General features: G+C 34.4%; 1 protein-coding gene and 1 long non-coding RNA gene across 5 annotated transcripts; one reads left to right on the top strand and one right to left on the bottom strand.

The window, feature by feature from the left end:
* Positions 1-342: 342 nt before the first annotated feature.
* On the bottom strand, positions 343-3641 carry LOC18442258 (WUSCHEL-related homeobox 9). Of its 2 annotated transcripts, none has more exons than XM_006852481.4 (4): positions 3165-3641; positions 2128-2721; positions 1542-1765; positions 343-607 (listed from the first exon to the last, which is right to left on the bottom strand). In XM_006852481.4, the coding sequence occupies exons 1-4, from the start codon at positions 3274-3276 to the stop codon at positions 602-604; spliced, it is 936 nt and encodes a 311-aa protein (XP_006852543.2). In that variant the 5' UTR covers positions 3277-3641; the 3' UTR covers positions 343-601. The 2 variants fall into 2 exon arrangements, with proteins under 2 accessions (XP_006852543.2, XP_020527832.1); XM_020672173.2 differs by having other exon boundaries at positions 2128-2718.
* A 14303-nt stretch (positions 3642-17944) lies between these two features.
* Positions 17945-19246, top strand: LOC110007935 (uncharacterized). 3 transcript variants are annotated; one of them, XR_002282285.2, is made up of 4 exons: positions 17945-18089; positions 18197-18254; positions 18471-18529; positions 18704-19246. It is a non-coding gene; the product is annotated as an uncharacterized LOC110007935 (long non-coding RNA). The 3 variants fall into 3 exon arrangements; XR_016044594.1 differs by lacking the exon at positions 18471-18529 and having other exon boundaries at positions 18197-18260; XR_002282284.2 differs by lacking the exon at positions 18471-18529 and having other exon boundaries at positions 17963-18089.
* The last annotated feature ends 3076 nt before the right edge of the window (positions 19247-22322 follow it).

The following is a 22322-nucleotide window of genomic DNA, read 5'->3' as shown; positions in this document are numbered from 1 at the left end:
TGGTGGGTACCATGTGTACTATGAAACTGCACACCGTATAGCCAAACATACGAAGTGGGTCATTTACCAACACTAGGAAGAAAAGAAGTACACACTGAGGTGAACAGGCACCGCCTCTTATACCTCTTCCTACGTCACATTGATCATTACACTGCAAAAAACTTAAAGACTTATTCAAAGCCACACCTAGGGTTTACATGGAATCCCAAAAGTCTCCCTCATGGATATCATAGCCAATTCAGTCATTTATTCAACCCTAGAGAGAGAAAGAGGAGAGAGAGAAAGAAAAGCCCAGAATCAATCCTCCTTTGCTTGGATTGGAAGGCATAGATATCTAAGAGAGAAAGAAAAGGAAAAAATATATATAATAAAGCTTGAATCCATGGTGCATGACAACACATATATAAATCAAGAGTTAAAGCAACAATGCCCATGCAAGGGTTCTCTTTCTCTATAAAGGACCACCATATGTCTGCAACTACAACTAAGGAGACTGCAAAGCCATTAAAAAGAAAAAAAAAAGTTGGAAGCAAAAGTACAGCAAAGCCATCAACGTAGTCCAACATTTGACGCCTGTCCATGTCCCTATGGAAATCCTCAGTTATACCTACACCAAACAGGACAAAAAAGAACTGTGGATTAGGGTTTCGATCCATGAAAACTGTACTATTTGAGCTGGGTATTGGCCGTGGTACTATTTGAGCCCAGTTAAAGGTTACAGTCTCCATTCTTACAAACACTTCCAAAAAAATTGACTCCTTTCAAAACGGGTAGGGGTGAGTAATCCCCATTGTTCTACTCAAAAAAAAGAAAAGAAAAGAGAAAAGAGCATTGTAATTTGGTTAGATTTATTTTTGAGCAACACAAACTTATTTTAGTACTAGATTTAGGGTTTCTTTAGGTAGTTAGGCTTTGTTTTGGATAAATATTAGGGTTTCTTTAAGTTGGTAAACTTGTCTTGGGTTTAGGTTAGGTTGTAAGCAGTTTCCTCACAAGAGCTATGAACACAAATTCAAGATAGGGATACGATTGAAAAGTTAGCTACTGTGATATAAAAATGACTTAATGTTGTTTTTTGAAAATGTAGACAAAAATTTGTGAAGTATACTAGGTAAGGAGATAAAATTATTGTTCAATAGCTTTAATGTATCCATAGATTACCTATAAATCATAATCTCATCCTGTGTCATATTTATATATCTGAGTTTTTCATTGTCTTTTTCAGTCAAATCCGAAATATTCATGATACATTAACGGGGGGTTAGGGTTAGGGTTAGAGTTAGGGTTTTGTTTTGAGTCAAATCCGAAATATTCACTGTACTTGAACTGGGGGTTTAGGGTTAGAGTTAGGGTTTTGCTCTTGATAGTGTTTGAAAACATTTGTCAAGTGGGAGAGAGAAAGGACAAATTAATGAGGAGAGATTTTATGGTCAATAAAAAAAAATGGCTTTTTTTTTTTTCTCACCATGATAAGAAACATGGTGCAGAGAGACAATTGGGAGGATTAGGGTTAGGGTTTGGTAGTAGGGTAGGTAAGGTACCAGGTAGTAGAAGTGGCCATGCTGGAGGGGTTGCAGGGTGAAGCCCCACTCATTGGTGGGCACGGGGTGGCCGGAGGAGTGAATGAGCATGGCTTCCCCAAAGGCCTCCCGCACGTTCACCCGACCGCCTGCACCCACCTCAAACGCCATCTCATTTATGAACACTGTCACCCTTCCTCCTCCGCCGCTGCACCCGTTCGAATTCGCAGTCCCTTCCCCTACTCCTGCAAAGACCCCACACACAAATGAGGCCGCGCCACGTCCATGTGTCTCGCATCACCATCCAAACCATGTTAGAGAGAGAAAGTAGCACAAAAACGAGAGATTTTAGAGAGAGAGAGAGAGAAAAATGCAAGAAGTACTACTGGAGTAGTCGACGTCCATGGCCATGTTTCAGCAAAGCAAAACACAGATGCCATAAGGTTTCCAAAAAATGTTTACTTTCACATGAGAGAGAGTGCAAGAAGAACAACTATAATTTTTTTTAGAGAGAGAAAGAGAGATGCCTTATGAAAGGATTATCAAACATGGTGAGGTCCATGGGATATTGCCTGTATTGAGAGAGAAGCAAACAACAAACGATTACCATTCAAAATATCGTTCATGGCGATATGCCCCATCTTCATCTTTTCCTGCTGCTGTAACATGTTAGCCAGCTCCGAAAAAGCGCTCATCTCGCACCCGCTCTCAGTTTGAAAAAACAATGGCGAGGGCTCAGGCTGTGAACCTAAATAAGCAACCTGGTTCACCGAACAGGTTGGTGAATTTGCAGCATTCAAACCCTCCATCACATTAACCGTCGCCCCAGGTTTTATCGAGCCCAACTGAACGGGAGAAGCCTCCGATTTCTCAGAAGACGAGGAGGACGAGTTGGGGGTTTGAGAACTTTGAGGGGTAGGTTGGTAATTTTGATTTGGCACTGTTGGTGGTGAAGGAGTTGCAGGCTTTGCGGAGGATTGGTGAAGTTGCTTGTGCTTGTGCTTGCTTCTTGATTTCCTGTTTTGAAACCAGTAGAAAACATTTGCATCTCCAACTTGTCCGTACTCTTGTAACTGAGCCCTAATCCTTCTTATCTCTTCACGAGGTGGGTTCACCATGCCTGAGTTGAAAATGGCTTCAAGTATTCGTATCTGCTCTGGTTTTGGGTTCCATCTCGGCTTCGGCTCAGGGCTCCTCTCTTCTGGTTTCAGGAGAGAGAACCATAAGTAAGAATGTAACCATTGCAATAAGGTACAGAGATAGAGAGAGATTTGAAAGAATGTTTGTTCCAGAGGGAGAAATCATGGGTGAGAATTGAAGCACGATGATGATCAAGAGAAGCTAGTATGGTGAATCTTGATGACGATTAGAAATAACATGCGACAGCGTCCGAGAATTGATGGATCGTGTTTAGTGGAGGTTTGAGTGAGAGAGAGAGAGAGAGAGAGAGAGAGAGAGAGAGAGGGAAAGCAAGGTCGGGTTTGAGAGGTGCAAGAGAGAGAAGAAAGAGAGAACCAGACCACTGCATACGATGAAGAAAAAGGAAGTTTGAAGAAAGAGAGAAGAAAGAGAGAACTAGACCACTGCATACGATGAACAAAAAGGAAGTTTGAAGAGAGAGAGAAAGGAGGGTGGTGCAAGTACCTGCTGTAAATGGTGGCTTCTGGCAAATGAGGGGAGAGTTGATATCGTGCTGCCACTGGTTGCAGGGCTTGGATTTGAACATGCTGGGCCAGTGCCTGTTCGAAGAGGCCATGATTATCAATGATAAGCTCTCTCTATAGAGAAAAGCTTTTCCTTACACAGAGGATGATGAGCAATTGAATAGAAGTGGGGTTTATTAACAGGGTTCTTATAGCCTCACCTACCCTCTCTACCGATTATCAATTGCTAGAAATAAACTACACAGTTTCTCTTCTCCCAAAGAAAAGAAAAAGCCCAGTTTTCAATCTTAAACAAGGACACCATCAGAGCAACAGTTTTCTCCTGCAAAACACACTTCCCATTTTTTCTTCCTGGATTCCTGCTTCACCTCTTAAAAGCCCAAACCCTAGATCTGAAACAAAACCCTTTTCCTCTGCTTATCTAGCACACCCCCATGCGCAAGACCACTTGTTTGGGCTTAAAATGGAACATCTCAGCAACCGGCAGAGCCACTGATATAATAATAAAGGCGAGAGAGAGAGGGGGGATTTAAGGGTTGAAGAGAGAGGGGGGAGGAAAGGAGTTTTTAAAGGAGGGGGGGAAACTCCTCTTCCAAGAGACTTAAGTGCGGGGATTATTCTAATGGCTAAGGTTGTTGAGATAGAGGGGTGGGGAATAAATGTGGTTTGAAAGTCAAAATATTGTGAGGAAAATATGGGTATGGGGATTAATTGCCGCGTTTGCTTATTTTGGCCAAAAGAGAGAGAAAAGTGGTGATGTCAAGACATGAGGGAATTTTTTAGGGTTGTGTTGGGTAAGAGAGAGAGAGAGGTTGAGCTTTATGTTGGAATAAAGCCAAGGGGGTATACGGGAGAGAGATGGGTATGGGTGGTGCTAGAGAGAGAAGAAAAGAGTGACAATTGGACCATTGTGTATGATGAATAAAGTAGGATTGAAGAGAGAGAGAGAGGGGTGTAGAGTTTTTGTTGGAAGAGAGGGGAAAGAGAGAGCAAGATTTTCTAACCATTCACATAAGGACCATAAAATTTTATGTAAAATGTGAAATATTTTATTTATATGAATAAATTACAGAAGAAGGTCGAGCAATTGATATTTTTTTATTTTTATCAAGATTGTTTCTAAGTTAATTTATATTTTGATTTTTTTTTATCAGTAGCGCAATGCTGTAAACTTTAAGGCACTACATTACTAACAAAAAAAATAAAATTCAGGTTTACCCAGAGGTAATTTTGAAAAAAATGATAATTCAATATGCGATGACTTTTGGGTTTCAATAGATGTGCTTGTATATGTGGGAGAGAAAGGAGAAGAGAGAGAAAGAAGGGGATGGTGTTGTATTGTAGGGTGGTGATTTGGCTTGGGGTTGGGTTGGTTGGTGCAGCAGGGTCAGTATGATCCTCAACTCCCCATGCGGGGAGAGTAAAGAGAGGGAGTAAATGAGGGGGAGTACGTGGTGTCGGTGCGATTCCGACATGCGATGCCTCAGCGCACCTCGTGCATGCGCTCCCCAATCAATGCCTCAATTATTCAAATCCGCTTTGTCTACCTCTGCCCCCACCCCCATTTCTCTCTCTCTCCGTTTCACCTAGCTACCCCAACTTTTACTGTAATTGTCTCCCACCCCCTTCTCTCTCCTACCATCATCTGCTCTTTCTCTCTCTAACCTCTCTATCTCTCCCTCCCTCCCTCCCCTTCTCTCTTCTCCATCGTCACTTTTTTCTTTCTCTAACTTTCTCTCTCTTACGCCTTTTCTACTTCATCACTTTTTTCTCTCTCTAGCTCTCTCTCCTACAATCATCACTTATTTCTCTCTCTAGCCCTCTCTCTCACCTACAATTATCACTTCTTTCTCTTTCTAGCCCACCCTTTGCTAGAATTCTCTCTCTCTTGCAAGAATTTGTCTCCCTCATCTCTTATAACCCATTGGACCAAATTTTTTGTTCATTGAGCATGGGGTGATAATGTGACTGTATAAGTACAGATCCATGCATCTTATTACGTGCATCATGCGGGAGGATGGTCACTCCTTTTCTTTCTTTGATTTGGTTATTGTGGGGTTTAAGTTCTAAAAAGAAGTCAAATTATAAAGTATTATGTCTTGAAAAAATATAAAATGAGATTATTTATCTTTTGTACAATATGGTTATAATTAATTTTAACTTTTGGATGTGAAGTTGGGTGGTTGCATTTATTCAATTGACGAAGTATAAAGTTCAAAATAAATTTTTTCTAACTTTATGATACACTCAAGTTATTAAATTTCATATTTGATGGTTACAAGCAATTGTGACCTCTTTATACAGGTAAATGGTCTCATTGTGTACAATCCTTTATGCCGTTAAGGGTCTTAAGACTTCTTACCTATAACCAAAATTTCACTACTAGAGCTTTACCTTGGCTAAAAGTTTGACCTGCAGTGCCCAAAATGCAAAAAATCTATAAATTGAGGCGAATGTGTTTGTCAAACAATAAGCAAAACAATGACACTTAACTATGACAACAACCAATGAGTCTTGGAAAAAGGGTTGGGGTTGTGGCTGTAGCACCCCCGTACACTAATCACCATATTGTGGTTTCTATTCTCACTGACAACATCTCACTTTCAAAAAATAAATTTCCCACTAAATTACCCAAAAAAACAACTAATGAGTTATCCGTTTAAAAGTTATCAATGTGAGTATAACATGCCTTAAATTCTAATGCATTTTGCACTGCCAAGCTTCAAGGGCACATTACTCATAGGTTGTGAAATAAAAGGATGCTCTTATAAACTCCCGGCGAGTTGAATTTAGTAACCATTATGAGAAATGATATTCTTAACCACAACAAGGGCAATAACTCTGTTTAGAAACCATGGTAAGAAATGATATTCTTAACCACAACAAGGGCAATAACTCTGTCTCTAAAGCAGGCAATGTGCCAGGTGGCCTAGGCCGGATCTAAAAACCTCGGCCTAGGCCACAAAGTTGGTTTAAGGATTGGACCTATGTCAGGGCCCATGATCCTACTTGGTCTAGCCTAGTACATTTTTAATAATTCTATATTTTTTGGTCAAATTATATGAGGTCAGGTTCAACAATTGGGATAGGGCTGTGGGGAAGTACCGCCTAGTCAAGGCTCCACGCCTCAACGAGGTCCCCTTCATCGTTGTTCAGTCAGGTATGGGCTAGGGCTGCGTCTCTAGTCACGGGAGTTGGGCCCAAGCCAGGGCTGGTTTGGCATGGCCCTCTAGTCACTAGGGCTGGGCCCATGCCACGGCTGGCTTGGCTTGGCTTGGCCCTCCCCATTGCCATCACATCCATGGCGGAGGAAATGGAAGCATAGTGATAAAATCAATAATGCAACTTCTACTCATATATGCACAAATCGATTGTAGCAACCATGGGAAGACTAAACTTAGCGTCACTGGGAATAAAACAGCAAACAATGGGGCCTTCAAACTCTTGACCTTCAAAAACAGTTTTGAATGTGTTTAGATTGAGGACCCAAAAGCACATGTTGCCCTCGCTATTTTCGATATATTACTTGTTTCGGACATAGTAACTCGGATACAGTTAATTTCCAGATAAGGATACAATCGAGCCAAGAACAACTTGTTAACGCCTTTTCGGTGTTTCTTTGAGAAGTTTCTAGAGAATGTTAGGAGTCAAACTGATTTGCCTTTTGCTTGATTTTGAGTTACGACTCCATTTTCAAATTCAGGGATGAAGGATTTTGTAAAAATCATTGAAATTATAGAGAAATCACTTACTTTCAATAATTGTGTGACGCAGTTAAAAATCAAGGAAAATATCTCTCTCTACATACTCAAAGTTTCAAAATATATCTTGCGGCATAGAGACCCGTGTATTATATTTTCTAATCCATTGAAGAACTTTATCTCATTTAACCACATTTTTTTAGCCCAAACAAAAATTTAAAAAACATTAGTTTTTCTATTCTTTTCTAACTCCATTCTCCCTCTTCGGTCCTATGTTTGTCTTCAAACCTCTTTCCTCTTTCCTCTTTTTTCAAAATTAAGAAACGATAATGTTTCAATAATTGTTTTTTTTAAAAAAAGAAAGAGGATTGAGAAGAAACTTAAGAAGAGATAAAGAAGCGGGGGTTTAGTAAGAAATAGAAAAAATGATGTTTTTGAAACTTTTATTTGAGCTAAAAAGATGGGTCAAATGCGTAAAGTTGGTCCACCGGATTAGATATAATACATACGATCTATATACTATGAGATATATTTTAAAACATTAGATCTGTTTAGAAATGAAACCTAAAAAAAGAGTGTACAAAAATATTTTTTTAAAAAATTAAGGCCATCAATATCTAGCGAATACAACTTCATTTTAAAGAGAAACAAAAAAGATATAAGAAATAAGTAAGCCCAAGCACGAGCGCGGGGAGTCTAGACCTCCTCATGCGTCATCAAAAGTAATAAGAGACGCGTCTCTTATTTCTCTCTCTACAAAATAACCCCTCTTTTTTTTCATTAAAATCAAAATCCATAAAAAAACATAGCCTCATTTAAAATTGACACATATCCTTTTATTACTCTCGCTCATCAGCTTGGCACGTCAACATTTTAGAAGATAAGCATATGCACCCTATCTATTAAAGCAAACTCTCTTCGTCCCTTAAAGATAGCCTTCCTTCATGTCAACATTATATTAAAATGCTTTTTATCTATGAGGAAACCTTCCCATAACCGAGGCTTAAAGAAACGGACCTAACCTTTCTGAAACGGAGTGTATTTTCAATATACTTATCTTTGCACCCAATTTAATTATCTTGCTAAACCTTATACAAGAAAACCCATACTTATCATATTTCTAAAATTAAACCCTAACAAAAAAATAACTATACACATCACTAAAAATAAAATTAAAGTTATGTAGCAATAAGAAAAATTATGTAGCAATCAGATCTTGATATGCATCATTCTCCCCTAGTTGGAGAAAACTTGTCCTCGAGTTTTGAAATGTGTTAAGAAAATTATTTCAATAGCCTCGCAACCTTCTTCAATTCAAAGGAGAAAACTTGTCCTGAAGGTTTGAAATGTGTTAAGATAATTATTTCGATAGCCCCGCAACTTCTTCAATTCGAAGGTTGTAAATACGACCATCAGATTTATGGGTAATTGCACTAATCATAACACAACGATCAAGCATAAAAAGTGACAAGCCCTCGAGGAAAGGGTCATTGTATATCGATAGAGTCTGTTCAGCCACATAAACTTGTGAAAATTGCCCAAACATAACCTTAGGGCACACCACACATGAAATTGCCTAAACTTAACCTTAGGGTACACTATGTATGCATCTTTGAGAATAACACTAGATTCAACAGTTGAACCAATTTAACTTCTTGAATCTCCTTTGAGAGATTCTTTCTTCTTCTTTTTTTTCCATCAAAAATTGGTTTAACTTCGTAATCTTGAGCATCGTCATAGATTGGATCTCCTACAAGATCTTGATCTACATCTAAGTACACATAAAAAATTGGTGGTAGATCACAATCTACAACCTATTGATTTTCGATACGATACAACGTCAAAATCAACCTTGTTTTCTTTCAAATCATGTAGATCAACTAAATTTCATGATTTATTTTCCCTAACATGGAGCTCCCAATGAGGAGTGTTCACATAGAACAAGACAACATCTAACTCACTACCGTCATCATAGTGTACCAAGTACTGGGTCAGCTCCTCAACTTGCCTTCTCAGATTTCCTATCTCAATATCTCGAAGGTCTTGCTCTTGCTGGATGGGTTTACTCTTGATACTTGTTTGCCGAGCATCTCCACGAGCCATGATGCCTTGTCGATGAGCACCGCGATCTACAAGAACTGACTGACGCACTGATACCACTTGACGCAGTTAAAGATTATTGGATATTAGCCGAGCACGTTCACCAGCCATGATGCCTTATCGATAAGCACCATGATCCATAAGAATTAACTGACGCACTGATACCACTTGACATAGTTGAAAATTATTAGCTACTAATATCCAGCAAATACAACCTTGTTTTAGAGAAATAAACAAAAAACTAAGAAAAAATCAACAAGAGGAAATATGAACCCTATCCAGACCTCCTCACGCACCACCAATAGTAAATGCTAGAGGCAACATTTCTTTCTCTCTTTACAAAATAAATTTTTTGTTTCATTCAACCAAAAAAACAACCTCCTTGACAATTGAAGTCACATCCTTTTATTACTCTCCCTCATCAGCTAGTCCCGTCAACCATTTACAAGATAAGCATATGCACCCTATCCAGTAAGGGAAAGGTTTCTATACTTCTCTTATGGAAGATCTATGTTTCCCCTACCATCTAGCCGTCTAATTTTGATCAAGTGAGCCACTCATTGTTTGATCTTAGATTCGATGCTTCAGAGTATTAATATGAAATTTGATATGTGCCATCTTCTCATTAGAGTGCACCTACAAAAATATTAAAAATAACTTTTAGATAAAATATTAAAATTATTGGGCCAAACACAATGTCATATCTCTACACTAATTTATTTTTAATGTTTTTTATAAATTATTTTGATACCAAATTTTGGGTGTCCAATCCTTTATTAAACTCACACTTGTAAAAAATATAAAAAAATATTCTCAATAAAATATAATGACTAAAATACCCCTTAAACCTTTCAGAGGTATTTTAGTTTTTTTTTTATTGAAAATATTTTTTACAAGTGAGTTTAATAGAGGATTGGACACCCAAAATTTGTTGTCAAAATAATTTATAAAAAAAATTACAAATAAAATAGTGTAGAGATATAATGTGCTTGGGCCAATCTTAGTTCTCCATTCAGAATGGATGATTGGATAAGCGGAAGTACATAAGTTTTATGTTATAAAGGAAGCGTAGAAAGCTTGCTCATCTATTAAAGCAAACTCTCTTCTCCCTTAAAGATAAACTTCCCTTTACGCCAAGCTTATAAGAAAACCCTTCCTGTAAACAAGGGTTAAAAAAACGGACCTATCCTTTCTAAAACGGAGTGTATACTTATCTTCATACTTAATTTAATCATCTTATTAAACCTTCCAAAAAATACGAATTTTAACTTTCTTAAAAAAAAACTTTATCTAAACAAAAAAAACCATACTTATCATATTTCTAAAATCAACTCTAGTAAATAAAAATAAAAAGTCTATCCACATCTCTAAAAATAAAATTAGAATTTTGTAGCAACCAAATCTTGATCTACATCAATGTGACATTTGTTAGACATTGTTTAGATGGTGTGATATTCGTTGGCATTGTTTAGATGGATTTTGTACTTTGGTATATTCTCATACTATTATTGGTTGCACTATGGTGGAGTTGAGCACGGTTCAGTGTGTCTTATAGTGTACTTGGATAGTGTGATCTAAGCTATTAGAATTCATAAATGAATTGAATTTAGAAGGAAGTCTTCATAATGACATATATGGTAATAGCCAATGTTTCAAAACCTAAATCGGTGGGGTGGATCGTCGACCTCAAAAATAACGTTGGGGATTGTTAATTTTGACCATTATTTTTATTTTCTGCACCTACATTGTTTACTTTAGTAAAATAAGATGCAAATTGCAATCTCATTAATATATAGCTTAAATTTAACTATATATGGCATATGAACTTGTCAAACCATTGGTATGCATTTGACTCTTAATCTGGAATCACATGTTTTTAATGTGAAATGATTTAGAATAACATACTGTTATTATGATAAGTTATTATTATTATTATTATTTTGTGTAATCATTGCAAGCATTTCTCTATATAATTTCTAGTTAGTTTGTATGGCTAACATTTAAAAACTAGAAGTTAAAAGATTAGTTTGTTTAGCGAAGAAATTTTGGTGATTGCATTGGATGAAAAAATATGTTCAGGTATTAAGAGGTGACTAAATATTATAATTTTCTATTTAATAATCTCATTAATTATGTTCAATGGACTATATAAAGCTCAAATTTTTTATGAAAAAAACCTTTGAGGCTCGTTAGTTCTATATAAAGCTCTCATTTATGAATAAAAATTTATATAAAGCTCTCATTTATGAATAAAAATTTATATAAAGCTCTCATTTATGAAGAAAAACTTTGGAGGCTCAATGGCTCCATGCTGAGTTAGTTGAATCATCAATGAACAAAATTACAGAGAAATGACCGGGACTACAAAAATAAAGAACCACGACTATAAAACTTAATAAAGATCTACGGGTTTCACCCTAGACCACAAAGTCCAGTTATTGAAGTACGATAGAGTTTAGGCAAAACAATGCAAAGAACTGAAGCGAATAAAATGACACTTGAAATAACTCAGTTACTAACTATCGTTAAGGACTACAAAAATAAAAATGTACAAATTAGGAATAAAGATGCATAAAACCAAAATATTGCGGAATAATGCAAAGAACCAAGATGTTTACATGGAAATCTTAAAACACATAACCACGAATATCCTAGTGTTAGATAATGCAAAGAACTACGACAAATAAAATGGTACGTTAAAAAACCTGGCCATGAATATCTTTTTGGCTTAAAAATTTAAAAAAGAATGCCAACTAAACAATAAAACTATAGATAATTTCAAATCAAAAAAGGAAAATCGATAAGAAAAATGACCAGTTAATGGGGATCTACAAATTTCACCCATGCTCCGAACTTCAACTCAATAAATTGAAACATAAGTGATTCTATACAAAACACATAACCATAAAAGATCAACGAATACCTTAAAAAACCACACTAATGAATATCTTCAGGCTTAAAAACTAAACAAAAACTATAAACTATAAAATAAAAATGTACCAATTAGGCCAGTAAAATTACGTATAGTTTCGAATCAAACTACTAAAAAAGGAAATAAAATGAAAAACTAAATGAGGATATACGAAATTCACCACTGACCTCAAAATCTATTTATTGAATTAAGACCTTGTTACAGTCGATAATACAAAGAATCAAAACATAAACAATGATATACAAAAAACCTAGTTATGCAAACTCTTAGGTTTAAAAATTACATAGGAACACCAATCCAATAAGTTGGCAAAATTATGATGAATTTAAAATGAAACAAATAAAGTTGGAAGGAAAATTGACGGATATTTGGGGATCGAAATATTTCACCCCTTGCCCCAAAGTCTAGTCATTGAGTTAAAACCGAAATATTTCCAAATAATGCAGAAATCCACGATGCATAAACGAAAATCCTAAAACACATAACCACGAATATCCTAGTGCCAGATAATGCAAAGAACTACGACAAATAATATGATATGTTAAAATATTCGGCCATGAATATCTTTTTGGTTTAAAAATTATAAAACGAATACCAACAAAAGTATTAATGGTGATCTACAGATTCCACCCCTGCCCTCAAATTCTAGTCAATAAATTAAAATATAAGTTATTCTAGATAACAAACGCAAACAATAAAGTTAAACGAATGCATTAAAAAACCACAGTAATGGATATCCTTAGGCAGAAAAACTAAATAATGAATATCAACTATAAAAATAAAAAAGTACCATTTAGGCCAATAACAATGTACCAATTTTTTAGGATCGTAAAAAAAAAAAAAAAGTACCAATTTGGGCAATAAAATTATGTATCGTTTCAAATCAAATAACCAAAAGATGAAATAAAATCAACTACTAAATTGGGATATACGGATTTCACCACTGACTCAAAAATATAGTAATTGAATTAAGACCTCGTTATAACATATAATACAAAGAATCAAGATGGAAACAATGATACATAATAAACTTAGTTATACAAACTCTTAAGTTAAAAGATTGAAAAGAAACACCAATCAATTAAATCAACAACATTATGAGGAAATTAAATTGAAACAAAGAAATCGGGAGGAAAATTGATAGATCTTTGAGGATCGACAGATTTCACCCCTTGCCCCAAAGTTTAGTCATTGAGTTAAAACCGAAATATTGCCAAAAAACGCAGAGAACCAAGATGCATAAACGGAAATTTTAAAATACATAACTACGAATATCCTAGTACCAGAACATACAAGGAACCACAGCAAATAAAATACTACGTTAAAAAAATTAGCCATGAATATCTTTTTGGCTTAAAAACTTAAAAATGGGTAACCAAATAAAGATTAAACTATGGATAATTTCAATTCAAAAAAAGAAAATCATTAGAAAAAATGATTGGCTAACGGGGATCTACAGATTTCTCCCCTGCCCCTAAATTCTAGTCAATAAATTAAACCATAAGTTATTTTAGACAAAACACGTAACCAAGAAAGATAAACAAATACCTTAAAGGACCACAATAATGAATGTCCTTTAGACGTAAACCTAAACAAAGAATTGGATTTTGAGACATTAATTGTCGCATAGGGAGAGACAACATTCCTTAAAGAACCACAGTAATGAATAACTTAAGCTTTAGTTTCAGGTGTCCTTTTATTCACCCATGTCACTTTCAATGTTGAGCATAAGAGATATCTCAACTTAATAATTGAGTTTTGGGATCAGAGGTGAAACTCGTAGATCCTTCATTAATTTGGCTTTTCTTACTAGTCTTTTTGTTGTTTGATTAGTAAAATTATCAATACTTTGTTGACATTACGAGTTATTGTTTCTTTTATTTTTGTAAATCAAAGGATTTTCATGGCTAAGTTTTTTAAGATATTATTTTATTTGCCTTGGTGCTTTACGTTAGTTCTTATTAATTATATTTCATTTTAATTACATTACTTCGTGGTCAGGGGTGAAACCCCTAGATCGTTATTTATTAGTCAATTTGCTTTTTGACATTTTTTTGTTTCAGTTGAAATTATTCATAATTTTGTCTAATATTTTTGTTGATATTCTTTGTTTAATTTTTAAGCCTTAGAATATTCATTACTGAGGTTTTTTAAGGAATCCTTTTCTCTTTCTTGGTTACATGCATTGTCTAGTATAATTTATTTTCAGTTCAATGACTAGCCTTTGGGGACATAGGTGAAATTTGTAGATCCTATTAACTGATCAATTTTTCTTACCGATTTTCTTTGTTTGATTTGAAATTACCCATTGTGTTTTTAGTCTTTTAGTTGGTATTCCTTTTTAATTGGTATTCATCTTTTAGTTGGTATTCCTCTTTTAGTTGAGAATAATACACATCTAAAATTTCAAGTGATTTAGATCTGTAGAAAAATAAATAAAATTCAAACACTATCGGACATTTGTGATCGTCAGATCGGCCCAGATTCATTCTAGGCCATTGGGCTCCTATGTTCATATGAGCAAGTGGGCTAATCCCATATTTTTCCTATATATATATATAGAGCAATAATATCATGCAACCGTTGTATAGTAATATAATGCAACAACGTTAAAAACCATCTTATGGCCATTTGTTTGATCCAAATTTTGAAATATACACTCTTTTCATTCTAATGAACAATCACAAAAAAAAAAAAAATTGAAAACACAACTTAGAAAGTATTTTTTTAGCCCAATTAACATAGGCCGTTCATTTTGGTGAGATGATTAGATCTAAGCCTTAGAAAGATTTTTTCATTTTCAATTTTTTTGGATGGCTTTATTATCTTTAGATGAACAATGTTAAAAAAGAAAACAATGATTTTGAGTTTATAAAGGCTAAGATCTTGAAATTTACAAAATGAATGGTCTAGATTCGTTTTTGGAGATGACTCATTTTGACCATATCTAGGGTTCAAATTGAAGTTTGTTTTTTTGGGGGATTGATTATTGATTGGTTTCTAGAAGTGTCGTCGCATTATACTATGATACAACCATTGCATTGGATCATTGCGCATATATATATATATATATATATATATATATAAAGTTACCTCAAGGATTTCACTTTGTGACTTTGCGTTGCATATTATGGCTCTGTTAAGCCCCATTCTCCCTCATATTCTGTTAATTCAACTAATAACAGTTATCTTGTGTTTTATTATTATGGGAAATTATACTATAATATGGTTCAAGTCCACTAAGGGCATCAACGTCCAATCAAATGACGGAAAGTGGTGGAAGGTGCGGGGCCCACCATTAAGGTCATGTTTTGTTTTGAGAGGCCCCACTCTCTCTCCATAATCATCCATAATTTTATTGGTGACAATCCCAGTTATTTTTCATTATTCAAGTTGATTCGAGTATACTTAAATATTATATTAGAGTTTGTATTGGTACTAAGTTTCCACTATTGACTTTTCAGGTTCTTACGAAGGAGGAATAAGATGCTCTTGCAGCAACTCCTGCTTATCTCGTTGGCTTGTATGGTGAGTCAATCGATCAATGAACATCTTCCCAACATGTAGTAGAGTTTTATTGCTTCTTCCTCTGTCACTGAATTGTTACCTGATAGGGAGATGGGATTTGGACTGAAAATTTACTGAAGAGAACTATCAAACTTTAAAATTTTACGTTGGACGCTTTAGTACCATATTTGACTTTGAGCTAATATTGTTTGGAAAATGATGACACTTTACCCTCATCTCTACTTAAATGTTAAACAAAGAGTTTTTTTCCTCTGTTGTGGTATTTTGCCAATAGTTTCTGATTTCCTCACCTGAATTAATCTTGATATCAGCTTTGTATGCCAGTTTTCTAGCGCGCAATTTGGTGGAACAGATATGGAACTTTGCTTGGCCCTCTATTGTTGCACTCTTACATCCAAGCCTTTAGCTTGTGGCGGTTGTAAGTTTCTTCACAAAGGTACGTAACAAGTCTATTGTCTTTATATTGGTCTTTATGAGACGAGTTTGAATCCTTGTATTTTGAAAGGCTCATTCCTGGGGCTTTTCTGGCTTTCTGGTAAAAACCTTGTATATGTCTTGGTGAATGGCCAAAAGTCTAAGTTTCCATCAAATTTATTCCAATATTTGGATTCAATATTGGATGTACTTTACCAATTCTGGTGACATATAGGAAACTAATTCCAGTTTTCAGATGTTTTTGGCTCTATCTTTTAGACCATAGTCCTGGGACGAAAACCCAATTAAATTAAGTGAAATTTAGTCTTTGAATCATTAGATTAGCTTGTATCGTGGCATCTTGAGGGGAGTTTATTTGTTTAATATATTGTATATGTCATAGGTTGAATGAATGGAAATAACTGATAGAAAAAAAATGAAATGCAGCTTGCAATATTTGTTGGAGGCCCCTTGTTTGGCAATTTCATGCATTCCTTTCCTAGATTACTTGTATTCAATTATTTGAGTTTATTGCAGGTAAGGCTCACAACCTTACGGTATTTCAAACAAGCTGTTTTTCCATGCCCTTTCATTTGGCACACAACCCGTTTATTAAGGTGTCTAGAGAAAGAAGGATAAACTAGTTGAAATGGTTTTATCCAATGGTTTAAAAAACGGATCGGTGACCCGGATCGGGCTTCCAAAAAACCGATCCAGATCGGCGAATCGGCGATCCGGATCGAGAATCGGGTGAATCGGTCAGAATAAAGTTTAAAAAAAATTCGAAAAAATTATTAAAATTCATTATAAATATTGTTTTTTAGGAATTCAATAAAAAATGAGGGTACTCCATTAAGAATTTTCATGTTTTTGAATGAATATGTGAATATTGATATGTTCTTTCCCTGCATGAACTGCCATTCAGCATTTAATTTACAGTATTTCGTGCTCATCCCTACACTGTTGCTGTTGGGACTCGATATGTGAATAATATGGCTGGGATAGGGTGGCCTCAGAATCATCATCTCTCTCATTTTCTCTTTGAATAATATGGATTAAAAAAAAAAAATAACAAATTTTCAAAAAAATCGATCATGGATTAAAAAAAAAATCACAAATTTTCAAAAAATTCTATCATGGATTACAAAAAAAAATTCGATCATGGATTAAAAAAAAAAAATCACAAATTTTCAAAAAATTCAATCATGGATTACATAAAATTCGATCATGGATTACATAAAATTCGATCATGGATTACAAAAAAAAACAAACAAAAAAAAACAAAAAATTCAATCGTGGATTACAAAAAAAGAAAAAAACAGTTTGATCATGGATTACAAAAAATTCAATCATGGATTATAAAAAACTCTATCATGGGTTACAAAAAAAGCAAAAAACAAAAAATTCAATCATGGATTACAAAAAAAAAAACAAACATTTCGATCATGGATTACAAAAAAAAAACAAACATTTCGATCATGTATTACAAAACATTCGATCATGGATTACAAAAAATTCTATCATGGGTTACAAAAAAAAAAAAAAAACAAAAAAGCGATCATGGATTACAAGAAAAGAAAACAAACATTTCGATCATGGATTACAAAAAATTCTATTATGGGTTACAAAAAACCAAAAAATTCGATCATAGATTACAAAAAAACAAAAACAATTCGATCATGGATTACAAAAAAATCGATCAAGCATTACAAAAAAATCTATCATGGATTACATAAAAATAAATAAAAAATAAATAAATAAATAAATAAAAAAAAAATCCGTACGACTCGCCGATTCACTGTTCGGACTCGCCGATTCCGTACAGTGAATCGGCGAGTCACTGTGCGGAATCGTCCGGTTCTCTCTAGAACCGGACGATTTCCGATTTTTCAACCGATCCGGTCCCTTTTCGCGAATTCCGAGTCGAACCGGGCGAGTCCGGTTCGACTCGGCGTTTTTTAAAACGCTGGTTTTATCAAATTTCTAGCTGGGTAATTTTTGACATACGTATGGTGGGGAGCTTTTCGATGCCTATGTTGCTGTCAGACAGCTGCTCAATTGTTATCAGCAGCCATGATCATTTATGCCCTCAATACTGCCATGCCTGTACCCTCTGCTACACCTTTACTTTTGCAACCTTTGGTTCATTGTACTGGTATTAGCAGGCACTATCAAGAGGCTTACTGGTCTGGCAACTGGGATAGCCTTTGAACGAGATTGGGTGGTACTGGTAATTGAAGTTTTCCCTGTTAATGTTTGTTTTCTAAGGGAATTAATTTTCTTCTCTGTTCTAAATTTTGTTATGTGTATTATATTGCATTTGGCGGGAACAAATAGGCCAATTGCTTTGGCCCAAGCAAACACAATGCTCAGTCAAATTGATCTTCTTTGCGAGGTGAAGGTCTATTGCACCATGGACTCTATACATATGTGTTTTTATTTATTTATTTGGAATTTGCACATTACATGCCATGATCAGTGATATTTATAGTTATTAAATTTTGTTGTATAGCTTTTCTTCACCGCATAGTTAAACAAGGGAGAATATGCTATGGTGCAGTAGACTATGAAACAAATGGTCTTAGTGGGATTTGTGTTCCTAATTGTCCAGTGAAATGATGGAAGGTGCTGGAGAGAGGGGACCCACAGCTGGGATCATGTCTTATTCTTGTAGATCACTTCCATCACTCCCCTCAGTTTATCAAATGGTTATGATCCCAAAGGGCCATGGTTTTCTATAGTTGTTGGACTACAGGATACTTTCCTGTTAAACAAAAGCAGAATAATTTGTCCCTTATTTTCTTTGATTAGTTAGGGTAATGGATGATTATTTTTCTTGTGTAGTTGCTTCTTGTCTGCGTAACTAACAGACTCTCGAGGGGAGTACTCAATCGCCAAGTTCGCTTGTACCTGTGGCAAATTGTGCAGACCAAGGGAATTTCTTGCTGCTGGAAATCTAGGAGAAACTGCTGTTCTACCTGTTATATTATTCTCCTTAGGTATGTATTTTCTGTTGTTAATTTCATTGGGTATGTCAGAGGAGTTTTATGCTGTCTTTTCTGAATTGCATCGTGGAAAGGGACAAAGGGTTATGGATTCCATCAAGCATGGATGGTTTGAATATAGGCAGCAGCCTGTTCTCCCTGCAAACCTTGCATATGTGTTACTTTACTTCAATGTTGTCGGGAGGCCTGATGACCTTGTTCTTAACACAGCAGGTTGAGTTTAGTTCTCTGCTACCCGATACAAATTTTCCATTATAGTGCTGTTGGTATGTAAACTGTTAGATCTCTAATGTTGTATTTATCTGGAGCATATAAACAGCTAGCCTTATTTGAATGATCCTTGGACCTGAACTTTTGGAATTAAAATGTATCCTTGTCTTTCTGAGATTGATTAATAATTCCCTGGTCTTTTAGAATTGTTTAACATTAAAAAAATTGCTTGTTCTTTTAGAATTTTTTAACATTAAAAAGTTTATTTCTGATTGGTAAACCATTAAAAAATAAACTTTTTAAAAAATCAGTGCATATTTTCTTTATCCTCTAGTGGTTTACATACTTGAGTTGAAGTAACTCGGTCCGGTGACGGAGCTCATTTTGCAATTTGTCAAATTGGCAACTATGTTCAATATTACAGGTATTTCTTAATGGGTGCACACCCTAATGTGGGGCATACAGCCACTTAAAATGGAAATTCTGGTTACTTTCATATCTTATCATAGTGTTCTGGGAATTCAATTCTGATGGGCAACAGATCTGATGGGCATACAGTGGGTCAAAAAAGAAACCCTTGCTTTTCTTTTTGTGTTTAATAGTTAGCAAACCCCTCACTTACTCAATGGTTCATGGTTCATTTCGGTGTAAAACCCTTGCTGTTCTTTTTGTGTTTAATAGTTAGCAAACCCCTCTCTTACTCAATGGTTCATGGTTCATTTCAGTGTAAAACCCTTGCTTTTCCTTTTTTCTATGCTAATTTTTGCATGTAATGGCTCTTTTCTAAAAATATTTGCCTCTTCTATGTGTGCCTTTGTTACAGGAGAATCACTACATTAAATTTTTTGTGATACTAGATTGATTGAATTTTGGGGAACATTTGGTTAGTGTGAAAATATTACTCTTTGCCTTAACAATGTTTGGTAGGGAAAGAAAGCATATGAAAATAAAATCAATGATAAAACATTTATCATCAAATGATCGAGTTTGCTTGTAAACAAAACCATGCCTCTAACTCATGGAGAAGCATTTCTCGGGTTTTATTTTCACATGCAGACTCGCTATTTATAATTCATTATTCATTATTTACAATATAATATATATGATATAATATTTTATTTATATATTGAATAGTATATTTAATATAATTTAATATATAAATAATATATTTGTTTATATTATACTATATTATATAATGTCATATAATATATAATAGTATAATATATATGTAGGGAAAGTAATATGGTGTTGTAGGCATCCACCGTCGAAATGGTTTCCCTAACAGTCCCGCAACACATGAGGGGCTTGGGTTGTCCATTGAGCTGGATTCAAAATTATGCTTGAGATTCCCAATCAGAGAGGCTTGCGCCATGAGACAATGGTTAGACTTTGGGGCAAGGGATGAAATCTTTTGATCTCCAAAGATCTGGCAATTTTTCCATAAATTTTTTTTGTTTCATTTTAAATTTCTCATAATTTTGATGACTTAGTGGATGGGTGTTTCTTTAAGACTTTTAAGCCTATAAATTTGCATAACTAGGCTTTTTATGTATTATTGTTTCCGTCTTGATTCATATTATTAGTTATAAAGAGGTCTTAATTCAATGACTAGATTTTGGGGTTAGGGGTGATATCCTTTTTTATTAGCTGATATTTTTTCTTCTTTTGGTTGTTTAATTCAAAATAATACATAATTATATTGGCCTAATAGGTACATTTTTATTTTTATAGTCGTAAAATATTAGTACATTTTTATATTTATAGTTGATATTTTTTTGTTTAGTTTTTAAGCCAAAGGATGTTCATTACTGTGGTTTTTTAAGGTATTTGTTTATCTTTTTTGGTTACTTGTTTTGTTTCGAACTGTTAATGTTTTAATTTATCGACTAGAATTTATTGTTTCTATCTTGTTTCTTCATATTATTAGTTATAAATAGGTCTTAATTCAATGACTAGATTTTGGGGTCAGGGGTGATATCTTTTTTTATTAGTTGATATTTTTTCTTCTTTTGGTTGTTTAATTTGAAATAATACATAATTATATTGGCTTAATTGGTACTTTTTTATTTTTATAGTCGTAAAATATTAGTACATTTTTATTTTTATAGTTGATATTTCTTTGTTTAGTTTTTAAGCCAAAGGATATTCATTACTATAGTTTTTTAAGGTATTTGTTTATCTTTTTTGGTTACTTGTTTTGTTTCGAACTGTTAATGTTTTAATTTACTGACTAGAATTTGGGGGCAGGGGTGAAATCTGTAGATCCTTATTAACTGGTTATTTTTCCTATTGATTCTTTTTTTTTTTTAGAAAATTTTCATTGTTTATTTAACATGCTATTTTATTTGTTGTGGTTTTTTGTATTATTTGGCACTAGAATATTCGTGGTTATGTATTTTAATTTTTTTTATGCATATTGCTTCTCTGCATTATTTGTGGTTGTGTTTTAAGATTTTCGTTAAGACGTTTTCATTCTCTGTATTATTTGGCAATATTTCGATTTTAACTCTTTGACTTGATTTGGGGTAAGGGGTGAAATCTGTCGATCCCTAATAATCTGCCGATTTTTCAGACTTTCTTTGTTTCATTTTAAATTCCTTATAATTTTGCTAACTTAATGGATTTGTGTTTTTTTTCAATTTTTAAGCCTAAGAGTTTGCATAACTAGGTTTTTTAGGCATCATTTTGTTCGTCTCGATTCATTTTAACATATGTTATAATGATGTCTTAATTCAATGACTAGATTTTAGGGTCGGATGAAATCCGTATATCTCCATTTAAAGCTTAATTCATTACTCTGGTTTTTTAAGGTATTCATTTATTATTCTTGATTACGTGTTTTGTCTACAATGACTTATATTTTTATTGGTTGATTAGTATTTGTGGGCAGAGGTGAAATCTATAGATTTCCATTAACTAGTCATTTTTACTACAAATTGTTTTTATAATAAATTATCTGTAGTTTGTTTATGCTTTTAGTTGGTTTTTTTTTAAAAAAATTTAATCCAAAAAGATTTTCGTGCTCAAGTTTTTTAACGTACTTATTTTATTTGTCGTGGTTCTTTGCATTATCTGGCATTAGGATATTCGTAGTTATGCGTTTTAAAATTTCCGTTTATGCATATTTGTTCTCTGCAATATTTGGCATAATTTCGATTTTAACTCGATGACAAGACTTTGGGACAAAAGGTGAAATCTGTTGATCCCCAAATATCTGTGAGGAATGAGATCCGTATAACCTCATTTAG

The sequence above is a fragment of the Amborella trichopoda genome, chromosome 1 (assembly GCF_054954075.1).
Source record: "Amborella trichopoda isolate Santa Cruz 75 chromosome 1, AtrichopodaSantaCruz75HAP2 v2.0, whole genome shotgun sequence".
NCBI classification, from domain to species: Eukaryota; Viridiplantae; Streptophyta; class Magnoliopsida; order Amborellales; family Amborellaceae; genus Amborella; species Amborella trichopoda.
Note: the sequence above shows the minus strand (reverse complement) of the source record. Positions and strands in the feature narration are given on the sequence as shown.